At 38.4% G+C, this 13,582-nt stretch overlaps 2 protein-coding genes across 2 annotated transcripts in view; one reads left to right on the top strand and one right to left on the bottom strand.

The window, feature by feature from the left end:
• The window catches only part of T265_07969 (hypothetical protein), a gene marked incomplete at both ends in the record, with an annotated part of 192,073 nt that overhangs the window by 148,805 nt on the left and 29,686 nt on the right, over window positions 1-13,582 (bottom strand). The window contains one exon of the mRNA XM_009173646.1: window positions 5,246-5,331. Within this exon, the coding sequence (XP_009171910.1) occupies window positions 5,246-5,331 (86 nt within the window). The remainder of the gene's footprint in view (window positions 1-5,245; window positions 5,332-13,582) is intronic.
• T265_14445 (hypothetical protein) overlaps window positions 10,719-13,582 on the top strand; it is a gene marked incomplete at both ends in the record, with an annotated part of 19,988 nt that continues 17,124 nt past the window's right edge. Inside the window, 2 exons of the mRNA XM_009173662.1 lie at window positions 10,719-10,872; window positions 13,065-13,187. Of these exons, the coding sequence (XP_009171926.1) occupies window positions 10,719-10,872; window positions 13,065-13,187 (277 nt within the window). The remainder of the gene's footprint in view (window positions 10,873-13,064; window positions 13,188-13,582) is intronic.

Raw genomic sequence — 13,582 nt, 5'->3', positions numbered from 1 at the left:
TTTTCGCCAAACTCTTTATTTTTTGTTTCAACCCCCCCCCCCCTAAAATTCATGCTATGGCTGTTTTTCCCACCAGGAAGCATAAAGTTCTTACGTTTTGTTTATGGTTTGTAAATGAACGAACGTTTTTGTCCATTCAGAGAAACCAATTAAAGCATCTGTGCTTACTTACCAGCTTAGAATTATCCAAAAACACATTTCTGACATCGCCACCGCCACCACTGTTTCCCTTTTCCGTTCATGTTAGTGGAAATTATATTCCCTCTTATACTCCTTAAGACAATCATTAGCTTCTGAAATCTCAGTATAAGCTTTTCATCAGCGTTTATTTCTGATCATGGTATTGTTTTTATGGACTGTTTCGTAATCACCTTGATTAAATCCTAAATCGTTGCTGTTCTGGAAAGCAAAATTATGCTTTTTCTTTCGTTGTTTTATACACATTTCTGGTCTAGGTAGCGCTGATGAGGGTTATTGTAAGTAACCACTATTGCAAATAATGAAAACACCTGTGTGTGTTTTTGTATCATGCACTCCTCTCTTGTTACCTGTAGGTAATTAGGCATTGCAACCTAATAATCTGGACGTTGCATGTGGGAATTTGGTGACAATTTATGGCAGTGTTTGCGGTTATGTCTTAATTAGTCGCAAGTTGGACAGAGGCCTTAGTGCTAAATTTGGTTTTTGTGCTGTTTTTCCATCATTGTGCATCATTGAGCTGCTTGCACCAGCTAGGTCTTTTAAAGTTGTTTTTTAGCGATTCTGCCTGGCAGAATCGCCTCGGAATAGTATTTGGTTTTGCTCCTCAACGCTATCATCACGTTGGCTGTCAAGGCCCACATCATGTCTTTTGCTAAACTAAAAAACTTACTACGGAAGGATTTTCTTCGAATGTGCCACAAAACGACTGGTAACAAACTAAACTTTTGCGCCGAAGGAGACTAATTTAGGATTCGGCAAGTAATCATACTTAAAATAAAATCATTTTGGGGAATTTGTTTCCCCGAGAGACGTACTATTTCACTCGAGAATCTGGTCATGAATAGACACATGTACAGAGGAAATTCATCAGCGACTGGATTTAATCTGAGCACCATGAATGCCGTGAATGTAACTTCGTACGTGCCATCTATATTTATAAAAGCCGTAAGCTGGTGCCGGTTTAACTTTTTATGCTGATTTGACGTAATGATTAAATACAGCTGAAGACTGGGAAAACGATGGTGAGTACTGGTTTTACACGAATGCCTTTTAGATCGATAAGTATGTTTCTAGCTCAGTTTTGTTACCTACAGATCAGTACCGCAAGTTGGCTGCAAACCTAAAACATCATGGATGATTGGTTGCTGTGAATCCCTTTTGTAGAACCAAGCAATTAAAACGTCTTTCTCCTGCGTCTCGTTCATACACTATTGCTTTTTAGCCTGAAGTTTTCCCGATCCAGTTGTACCCTACAGCTCCATGAGCTCACATGAATTTGTTCAATTCTGTGTAAAAAATTATCCTGTTGTAATAGGTGCTTTGCCGATCATCAGGTGTAATTATATGATGTACAAGGTAAACAGCTACATTAATGCGTGAAACTGTTTGTACTACGCTACAATGCACAACACTAATGACCTCTACGTATGTCATCAGTATGGGAGCTAAAAGATTCTCGTCGAGGATGTTTCTTTTTCATTTCATTAGTTGGGCATTTCACGGTAGCCAGTGGCCAGTGACATACGTTGTAAAATAGTGTGATGCGAAACAGCAAGAATTTCGTCTGATTTAGTTAAAGGATCATGAAAATCATTGCATTCTGAGGAAAATCTAAAGGAACCCGAATTTTTTATGAAAATTAGCGACAAAGTAGATGCAAGCACAACGTTGACTAGTTAGGGTGATTTTATTATAGTAATTGCGCTCGGCTCAAATTTAAACAAATGTCTTTATTTTTAGTGGATTTTATTATCAATGAAATTAATTATTCTTCCAGTTGCATGTGAAATTACCAAGGGTTCAGCTGTTTCCCAATAGCTTTTTCTTGAAACAAAAGAGATAGTGTTCAGGTTGTATTTCCTATCCGTTTTATTCAAAATTACCCAATTTTTCAATACTACCACAAAAACCGCGCTTTGGCTACTCAAGAGAGCAATTCCTGCTATTTTTGAGATAAAAAGGTTTTAATTGTGCTACAGTATCCAAAATGTCTGGTAGTTGTGTCCCACTGTCACAGCTCTTCCAGTCAAATTGAGTTTGTCCATTTTTCTTCCCTGCCATTGTGGTGCAAGCATGCATATGAGATGGTTTTGTTTGTCAAAAAATACTACATTATTTTATATATCGTATTGCCGGAAAAAGAACTTGATTCTTCCACAAGGATTTCTTTACAATGAAACTCTGTATAAGTGACCCGTGTTCTGATGAAACTTCTGTTTTTGGCTGGCCGCTCTACCTCATATTTGTAGATAAGACTGTATTTGGTAAGAAGTTTATTTATGATGTTGCGCTTCTGATGAATTTTTGATACCAACTTTGTATAAAATTTCGGATGTTTTCAATGAAGAATTGGGAAACTCGCAAATCAGTAATCTATAATAGTTAGGAATGAACCTGATTTTTTCTCCGTTCGTGGAAGTACATCGAGAGTTAAAAAGCTATTTCACTTCCGCCCCACGAATTTCATCAATTGAAATTACTCGTTTAAACAATTTGATGCTGCTGAGCTACTGGACAGTTCTATCCTTTCAAATAAGACCCAACAAGGGTGGTTGTGGTAATTTTTAAAATGGTGAGCTTTTTGTTACTAAGTGTTGAGTGTTTAGGTATGTAGCTTTTAGGCAAGACTTGTCAAATCAGAATGAAATGATTAAGAATTTTGGTGGGGCTCTTAAACTATTTTTTCAAAAACTTATTGCTGATTCCACTGTTTCTGTAAATTAGAATTTTCGCACACTGTGGTATGCTGCGGAATTTCAACAGTGCGGAATTGTTAGGCAAGTGAATTTAGCGTCTACGAGACTCATATTATTCTCAAATTGCCAACCATAGGTTTACGGTCATGTATTTTTTTTCTACAACACACTTTAATACCTGAATGCTTAGTTTCCCCCCCCCTCGAAAAACAGAAAGTATACGGATGTAAAATTTCCGGTTTTCTCCAGCTCATTAATCCACTTATTGGGTCATCTTTAAAATGCAGATCAGTTCGAGTTTTCGGCTTTTACTCTTTTTCACTCTTCAGGTTTTACCGTAAGGCTGGAGTCCTACAATACTGGAAGTTGGGTGGATTATTTCAAGTCATGGGGTCTGACTCGATTCAGCAACTATGATTTGTGCAACGGAGTGAGTAATATATTTTGCCTTAATTTAATTGCGCAAGCTAAAAATTGACCAATGCAGGGACTGCTGAAAGTTTAACAATTTACAGGAGACTTACAAACTAAAATGTTGAATCTCATCGCGTTCAATCCTTTCTGGGAGTAAACAACTTACACAGGAAGTTTCGTGAACGAAATATCATTTTCGAAAAATGCCTTAAGCATTATTATTCACATACAATTCATTGTATTCTGACTTTTTCACAAACAAATCAGGTGACTCGTATTTTTTCTCATAAATATTTCTAGCACAGTAACACTGACACCAATTTTTAACAACAGTGTTGCTCTTGGCACTTTAAGTCGCTTGTTTTGTTTATTCATAACCAACCCACCAGTTTTTAAAAACTTCGTTTCAGCCCACTTTGTGTGCCATTCCTCCGTTTTGTGCCTCGAGTAGTGGGCAAGAATTAAATATCAAATGGAAAAACATTCATGTATTAATCACGTTACATTTAGTTTGTCCGAACTGCGTTTTTGCTTTGTAGCTGGAATTAGAATTTGAGGAACAATAGAGTTTGAAATCTGAAATTATTTTTTGAAAGAGAAATTTGTTCCACATTCATGTTTTTAGCGCAAACAAACTTCAACCTATGTTACTACATTTATGTAGCAAGCAATATTTACTCCTTGGGACCTAAATTTAGTGCAAAATATCAGGAAACTGAATAAATGAGTTTGGGATTTTTGAAGAAATTACTAATAGGGGCGGTTGGCTCGGAAAACGTTTTGGCACCTAACCTGCAGAATACGGTTCTCTTTTGTCCGTGAGAGGTAAAATTTCTCTACGTTAAGCTTTACTCATAGTGTGTATATAACTGCAAGTGTGAAGATCATTAATTGTAATAATAATAAACCTGTATCAATTAACAACACCCTGGAATTTTGAGAACTGCGTTTCGAATTTGAATGGTTATTTAACGACCGAACAATTTCTTATATTTTAAAATGTTGCATTCTAGAATGCTGTACCAGAAAAATAAAATCCAGTTTGGTCGTACCCTAAACATACTAGCAGTGTTTAGAATTGTTTGTTTGTTCTTATTGCACGAAGTATTTTTATTTGATACTGATATGATATATTAAAAGGTCTGCATCATTCAGATGTGAGGAAATTACAAATTACAATTGTTTGAAAATACATTTTTGACAAATCACAGAAATTTGCGGTAGACACTGGCGTTCCTGTACAAAAATTTAATTGATGTCAAAAGTTGTTCTTTTATTAGTCAATTTTCGGACGATACATTTGCCTGGTACCTCCTAGCTTGGTTTCTTCATACCAAATTCAAATGGTCCTAAATCCACTAATTTGCGACGATGAGCGCGAATATCTCCAGTGAAAATCATTGCGTTGGTTCTCACTTATACAAAAGTGCTGTTAGCTGTTGTGGGGCTCAGCGGTTTACGGTCTTATTCATCTTTGGAAGTACAGATTCGAGATGAAGTGATTTTGTTTTTGAGGCCGTTCTGAAACGCAACACGATCCGGTACATCAAAGCGTCTTTTCGGTTTTTCCTTTTGGGCAAGACATTTTTGTCACTTTGCTAAGAATACATGAGTGTAGTGGGAAACGTATTCACCTCCGAACAGTTTTATATTGCCTGTGGTCGAAAAGTGAATTTTACGAGTCGCTCTTCACTGTTAATATGTGGCAACTGGGAGAAACCCAATCATCCATACTTCGTAGCATTTACAAACCATGATCACTCACTTCATTCACTTATATAAACTTGCTACCCTATAGAAATTGCTCTTAATATTGAGAACAGCTCGAGTGATTTAAGGCAAATGTTTTTTTTTTGACAGCGACATCCGGCGAGGGCAAGAAAGGCCTATACTGAACCTATCAGTTCAGTCGCAAATGTCAAGAATAAACTTACTTGATGGTTGTTGCAGAAGATTGAAAAGAGGGTGTGGTTTCCTCCATGAAGACCAATAGGATGTGTGCAGTTGGGTGTTTTGGGATCTGCTATAAGGTAATAGGATTTTAGAGTGGGCTACTGACCTGCTATTATGCAATACAAATTGCGTGCAGTGAAAAACCGAGTCTTCTCAGTAAACATTCTCTAATTAGGCTTAACAGCTGGTCTAGTAGAAAAGCTTTGGGACACTTGACATGTGGCCCAACATGAGGCCGATTGAAAGCAATAATTAAGACATTGTCTGTGAATGCTGAATACCGAATAACTGTTTTCAAACATCTGCTGTAATTTCATCTGCCTGGTCAACCAGTGCGCGGATTTTCGATCTTTGTTAGCTCTATGTCGAAAAGAGGAACTTGGAGATTGTTCATTCCTGATTATTACGTTTCGAAAAAAGGACATTTGAAACCAACTTGTTGGTAACTTTAACATAACCACACAGCCCACACAACTACAGTCGATAATGACAAGTGACTAATATAATCTTGACTAGAAACTATGTCAGATAGCCGACTGGAATTTAAGTGCGTCGTGTTTTAAAAGGTTTCCACAAACATCTATCTGAATCATCAGACTGTCGAAATATTTTTCAGTTTTCAAGTGGTCGGCATTTGATATTTTGTAAGATGAATTTTTGTTTGCTTCCTTGATTTTTTTATCAAGATGAGACAGGTAGCGGAGAAAGCGAGCACATTTCACGAACTCCAACTGGCATTCTGTCGCACACCCTTAACTTCGGTCAAAGAAATGGATTCATTTGACGAACTCAGCTTATATTTTCTCACAAGCAGCCTGCGAGCAAATCGAGCCTTATGTTTTAGCCGTTTGGCTCTTGAACTGCAAAACATATTCAACATCCGTCCTGTCGGAAATATCCACTCAAGCAAAGTGAGAGTCCAAGGTGGGTAACGTCATTGAAATATTAGCTGATTGTCTGATAAGTCTCAGTAGCCAGAGAATGTGCTCTGACCTTCCGAAGTTTTGCATGTTCTCTTTTATCTCTCATAAACTGTCCCCAGTAACTTTAGAATTATAAAAAGCCATCGGTAATTGACCGATGATTAGCCGGTGTCACAAAAAGAACAAAATGCACTACGTAACAGAACGCGTCATGATTCTTACTGGGATTCCTTTAGTGGCTACCTAGTTTGAATGGACACATCATTTATACCTATGGATTTGTGGCCATCAGATAATTTATGTTGAGCGAATAGAGCAGTTTAATCACCCCACACATGTTAAGAATAATTTCAACGTCTGTACCTATAAGGAAACAGTAAACCTTCGGATACGAGCCTTCGTCCAAATAGTTGCTGTTTCGTCAAGACAATCATGCTACTCGGATTGTCTCACCCAAGCAAGCTTTAGAATTCATGAAAAAACCTTCGCCTCATAAACCCTAAACGCGTATGTTGATAGGTGGACCTCCGACTGATTATTTGTATGAGGCCTTACCACCAGTAACAGCTTAGGCGTGGCTACGATTCGAACAACCTAGTACAAAATCATATTTGTGCTATTTTTAAAGGTTGCCTAGGCTGGTTCCCGTTACCTTCCGCACATCTACGTTAGTGCTAGTACTGTGTAATAATAAAACAAAGAAGCGCTGGCTACTGACCACCAATTTTGTTGTAACAAACTGAGTCTTTTGGGGCTTCAGTAGTCATACTTACAGTATCGGGAGCCACAAATAATTATGTTTAATTTTTTGCTTTCACTTATGAATCTTACCGGCTGTGGAATAACAAGACAACTTTTCAAAAATTTCAACCGACCACCCACTAATTGTGCGCTCTAAGTTTTGACTTCACAGAGCTCGAAATATACGGACCAGTAGATGATTTGCTAGTGTAAAGGATGAAAAATAACCATGTTATGGTTATGGCTGGTTGTCCAGTTTAAATCAATGGTTGCCCGATACTCAAGTTGTGCGTGGAAAAAGACTCCATGTTTTTTAGAGAACACGTCAGTTTCAGTATATTTCTTGCAGCAGTTTATTCCGTTTTTTGAATGATCTGTATACAATAGTGATTGCGCAGTTCGCGCTTATGACTCCCACGACTGACCATAATATCTCCATGTATGGTTTCTTTCTTGGACAAGAATAATAAGTTGCTATTTGTTATTGTTAGTTGTTTTTCTCGTTATCTCGTTGGGGCAGAAAAACTAACCAATCAAACATAGGTACCATAGAAAATTTGTATCCAACAGAGTCGGTGTCACAATTAGGTTCCCGTTGTTGGAAGTAGTTGAACTCACTAGGAGTAAATAATCTTCTATTGCAAACGGGACAACAGAAGTGCTTTGCCATAGATACTTACGCTTAGAACTATCCACAAAAGGGATATATTTTGTTATATTTTGTATATTTTGTTGATTGTTTTGCATTTCAGTGGCTAACGCTTTGGTGGCAAAAGGTAGGCGCTTTGTGTTTGAGGGTGTGTGTAGAGAGTATGAAGCAGATCTGTTGATATTATGGTTCGGTTGACTAGAAGGAAGCAGGCTTGAACTGACACCTTCAGATTTTTAATTCTTAATAGTGAGAATGCGTTAAAAGGATTTCCACCAGACAGGACAAACAAATTGTTCCAATTGTCTTCGGCGTTGCTATTTTTGTTACTGCCAATATTACTACCACTGCTTAGATGATAGTTACTTATTTGTTGAACTTCTCTAGACAAGAGTGAAAGAACGGCGTGCTGAAATTTTTTTCCTTCTCCTAACCAGACACCTTTACTTCATATGCTTGAACATGGACTAAGATTCAGGAACTGTAACGTGATCGTCCAACTGGCGAGTAATATGTTTGATCCACTGTGAACCAACTTATTTTGATCAGTTGGTGGGCTTCATTTGGTCTGTCGTACATGCAATCACTATCAGTGGCCACATAATTGATTTTGATTTAGTAAAATCTATTGAATTTCGGGAGCACCCGGCATAGGATTTTTGAAATGTTGAATGTGCAATTTGGAATATTTCATTGTCGTTGCAAAATGTTAACTCCTCAGAAGTGAACCCATGATGCGGATGTTTTATCAAGTTCTTTTGAAGTTCGAAGCACAGACGTCAGCACTGCCACAAATGAGCTCTAGTAGGAGAGGACTGAGTCCAGTGTTTCTCTTTGTTGTGGATTCAACAGAATGACAGCGTCAGTACGGTATAAAATTTGTGCGAAATAAACTTAAAAGTCCATCCTTAGTGATTACGCTTTTTCAAGAGAAGGAAGCACATAAATTTTTTCTGTTGTTATCCACAAACTAATGGAAAATGTTTTTCTCACAAGAGCATATGTGCTACCGGGCGATGGCCGTTTTATAATAGTTCTCTTGTGACCAGTACGTCTGATTGGCTTGTTTAAGGATTAACCCTGAGTCCCCTCGCCATAAAATAAGCTTGTGCTTTTAAACTGCTTCAGTTGAAATATATCCTTAGTCAATTAACTTACCGCTATGCTATTTCAAGTATTCTAAGCAAGTAAGCACTTAGCAGAATACACTTATTTGCCAACAAATTTGGTTTTGCGAGTGACTCACCTGAAACGTAGTTGAATCTCGGTTGTGATTTTTCCAGGCAACTGAATGTGCTGCACCAGGCCGCCTCATGTTTCAGCTGCTACGATATTCGAGATATCGCGATACATATAAATTTCAGCAACCTTATGAGTAGTGCATTACAGGGAAGAACTATTCATCTTCTGGCAGTACAAGTTTTTCAATAAATATGGACTAATCTTGAGGGCTCTAGAGAGCTCTCGGGACATTTGTTTTCTCATAGTGCAGCCCGGTCTAAATTTTCATCAAACACATAAAACATATGACAGCTTGTACAATTCTCGAGTGAGTCGCACTCGAACGAAGATTTCAGATTTAATTCTGTCTAAATCGAAAGGACAGTATGCCGTCCTATGGAAATGAAGTTATCCTCAATTATTTTAAATGACCCTTTTTAATTCAGTTGCGGAAATTAGTGCATTGCCTCACTCCTAGATATGGGTTGCAAAATGATATAAGGATTTGACACTTGTAGCCTCCGAGTCTCTCGCCAGTCTAAATTCTTTTTATCCAAAAGAGACAATGTTGCAAAAGCATGGAAAGTCTAGAGATGCCGATACTGTTTGGGAAGAAGATAGGAGCTTTCAAATTGCGGTGAGTTTTCAGGTACTGTTCTATAAGAATTCTAACACTAGCAACACCATTTTGGTAATCATTTTCAATATGATCTGATAAACGGCAAATCACAACATCCTATGGGCCGATATTCATTTTAGGTTAAACAGTTTATAATTATGTCGCGTCCATGAAGCTATTTCAAGTAGTAGGATAACTTTATGAAAATGCATACAGACAAAACATTAGGGAAATTTTATTTCTTCCAGCACAAAAGCTAATGAAATTTTGAATGTTGGCTGTTTTTATGGGATACTCAGCAATTTACTAGCCACTTCGGAAATCTCATTTTTCCCAGTTCTTTATCACGTAATCCACTGATTTCACATGGGTACAAGAACTATATCTAAATTTGCTTTGGAGAAACCATCTGAGTCATCCGCCCCAATAAATACACATCCGGTTGTGAAATTTAGAATGTCGCTGGAGGTTTCTGTGCAAAAATAACAAGATACTATTGGGTGTATCATAAGTGGATTTCATTATTGCAGTTTAGAACTAAAATATAAACTACTACCAAAATATTTGGCCAGAGCTGGTCCAGTAAAATATGGTAAGAAAATAACAAAAAAACAAAATAACAAAATGTTGTGAGAAATGAGGTCCCTGTGTTTGAGCTTGTATTTATTGCTACGGGAAGTAACGTACATTATTTCTACCTGCGGTTAAAGCTTCAAAAACATAAACATACATCCAAATGCAACGCATTTTCTGTAGAGTTAAACGGTTTCAAAACTAGCTGCACATCCTTTATTTGGAGCTAAAGTTCTTGAAAGTAGGTTCTTGTAAAATTATTTTGCCCAATGGGCTGAGAAACCACGTTGTGATAACTCTTCTTCCGTATACTTAGAATTAATAAACACTTATTATGTTGCACATACTGCAATGTGGCACATACAGTGGCTAAATGCCGGGCAACATCGAATCTAGAATAAAGCAGCCAATGCTTAACCATCGTGAACTAATTGGTAGGAGGCAAGACACTTCGGGATATCTTCATTCTGCCGTTTTTTTTATGGGGCAGCAATACAGTATTTTGTGGCTCTGCAACATATGGTTTAGTGAAACGAACGTTTAACTCTAAAACTACAAAATAACATCTTAGTTGGCGTTTGCGACTAAAACTGCCAGTCCCAATTTTCCCCCGAATACACAATGCTCCACTCCATATCTTCTCACATGTTTCCAAAAATGTCTAAACAGGGCCTGACAGTAATTACATTAATTAAGTTGAATGGGCTTATCTTTCATCTTTTTCATAGCTTCACAATGCACTTCCTCAAAGCCGAAAACCAATAGCAATCTATAGTGCAACCCTGGAGGAGTTACCCAGCTCCACTTATGTTGTCGTTTTTGAGAACAGTCTGCCTCCATTAGAAAATCCTTTCGGAACGGTTGGAGATTATGAGGTTACCGGTAAGCTTTTGTATTTTCAAGGCGTTTGGACAATGCATGTGTTAGCTTCAGTTCATATTGTCAAAACTGTTTTCTGCTTTGCAACATATGGTCCAGCTCAGTGCAAATGACATTGTAGCTGGTGAAGTCATGTCAAATTTTAGCAGCTGCGCTATCCCTTTGGACTATCAGCAGGGTCTAAAATACTTGGGGTGATTATTTTTGCCGATATAACTGCGTTGGTCTGGTAGCACTAATAAAGTTCAGGGAGTCAATAGGAGTGCTTTGTCAACATGGACATTGTCGAATCGTGCTAGCGGGACGCCTTAGTGCGTGTGGATTGTCCACAACTCCTTGTAGGAATTCATTGTAGCTAGCTTTGCGTACTTGGATCCGTGTAACTATTTTTAGAAGTATCAATGGATAACCAGCCGATATTATGCCTATTCTGCTTTCGTTTGCTTACTACCTTACCATAAACTGTGAATCCGTTACAGAGTTCAATGAGATAGGCAGCAGCAAAAGCATTTTTCCGCCCCTACACTTGTTGTTCTGTACTCACTCTTAGCGGCACTGAGAGGATGTTTGCATGTAAACTAGTTGTGAACAAGAAACAAAGTAGGGCTGTGAACAAAAACAGGGAAACTTTAAACTGAACAATCGAGAAGATAAACTGGTTACAGCTAAAAACGAAATATCAAAATGTGTTTTCGGATTTCGGTAAACGCTGTCAGTCGCAACCCCTTCTGCTTGCCGGATCAAAAGAGACTAAAAATATAGGCCACGTTTGGGTTTGTGCAAAGTTGCATGCAACCCGGCCATTTTGCACAGCCAAAAGCTATGCACAGGGTGTGAACTCAGCCATAGCCAGCTACTGGCTTGCGGATAATCTGGTTATTGGTGAATTGTCGCCACAGCCAAAGCTATGCACAGGGTGTGAACTCAGCCATAGCCAGCTACTGGCTTGCGGATAATCTGGTTATTGGTGAATTGTCGCAAATCCCATTAGCACATTCCTTGGTTGTCAAGTTATTTTAGGCCATTTTTGCTTGAAGTTTCAATAGACATTTTGACCAAACAGATGTGTGGTGACTAGCCCCGGGGTAAAAGGCTGCGGAATCCCCTTTCTGGTCAACTGAACAAAGCGAAATGTAGTGCTTGATTCAGAAGCGAATCCAATGACACTGGCTATTATGGCTGATTTGAATTCTTATTGTTCCCAAGAACTTCCCGGCAGACTGTATCCTTTTTGATGCCTAAATACAAACGTATATTCCAGGTGCAACTGGGACCACTGATTTGTAATTAATGGCTTCCATCAGGAATAAGTAATCGAGAACACTGAGAAAAGATTTGAAATCCTTTACAACAAAGAGGGGAATGTAGATTGGTCAATTCTTAAGTATCTAAAAGTGAATTTAAACATTATAAGATTGGACACTCGAAAACGGATTGAAAAACACGCTGTTCTTGTAGATTCCCTAAATCGTTTTGTAGCCATAAATCGCAAGTACGCTAAACACATAAAGTTAGTGAATCACATAACTCCATCAGATCACGTTTTGAAACTTTATTTGTAAAGGTTGGTGGCAATCTGAAGGACTAACCATCAAGAAGGGTAAGTTTGCAGAGGGGAAAACTTATTTCTAATTGACTGTGCCAGTCCTCATTGTAAATGCGGAACTACAACTATGCAATCCCGTTTAATTCCAGGGCATCCGAGGATGATTGCACAGGTTTGTGACGCAGACGGGAACGTCACTATGACCAGTAAGCAGAACACTTCGGTTATTTCTATTTATCTTTGAAAAATTTTACACGATCATTTCCCGCGGAACCTAATGACCTGGATTATGTTACCTATAGTCTTCGGAATTTCCTTAATTCAAAGTTAAATGATGTCTTCAAGAATACCTTCTGGCTGCTTTGGGAGCTAACGGTGATGACCATGAGCCAAATTGTTTGAAACCGTTCGGCGTTTTTGTTTTTATCTCACTTATAATCTGGTCGGCATTGTTAATGCTTATTCGAATGACAAACATACTGTGGCTTTGAGTTTGGAAACGGTCGCCGACAAATTCAACTCATCCTAGGCTGACAAAGTTATATTTGGAAGGAGTTTACATTTAACGAGGTAAAAAAAACTAAAACCGATGTAGACAATGTTGGTAGTGAGGAGATTTGGGATTTTTGTGGTTATTTCATCCTGCAAGTGAAGCCAATCTATGCTGAAAAGCCGAGAATCACTGTACAGCTGTTTCATCCTTATTGGGAATCATCAGCAGTGCGCATCTCACGAAACTCCGAAGAGTCTCGAAACCGCGACCTCCCGGCTAGTAGTTTGAACACCTAACCGTTCGGCCACGAGTGGCTGATCAGCAGTGTGATTAACTCGCACTTAGACAGGATATAGCGCCACTCATCCTTCAATCATGGGATACACATCACATGTCACACATGTTGACTGGCTCCTCGAGCAACGACAATTATTTGCTTATCGTGAATATCTAAGAAACCTGTGTTGATGTAACGAAGAATCAAAATGACTTCGGTCATCAAAGGCTCCACAGTTACCATAACGAACAAGTTTCTGCGTTACATATTTGTGGTCAAATCAGGATATGATTTGATTGCTGATATCATCATCATCATCATCGACAGCATGACATCAGTGTTCAACACCGATGCTTCACTGCCGTACAACCATGACTTATTTGAAAGCCTTATTGTA

This window comes from Opisthorchis viverrini (assembly GCF_000715545.1).
Source record: "Opisthorchis viverrini unplaced genomic scaffold opera_v5_192, whole genome shotgun sequence".
NCBI classification, from domain to species: Eukaryota; Metazoa; Platyhelminthes; class Trematoda; order Opisthorchiida; family Opisthorchiidae; genus Opisthorchis; species Opisthorchis viverrini.
This window is presented reverse-complemented; position numbering and strand designations above follow the sequence as displayed.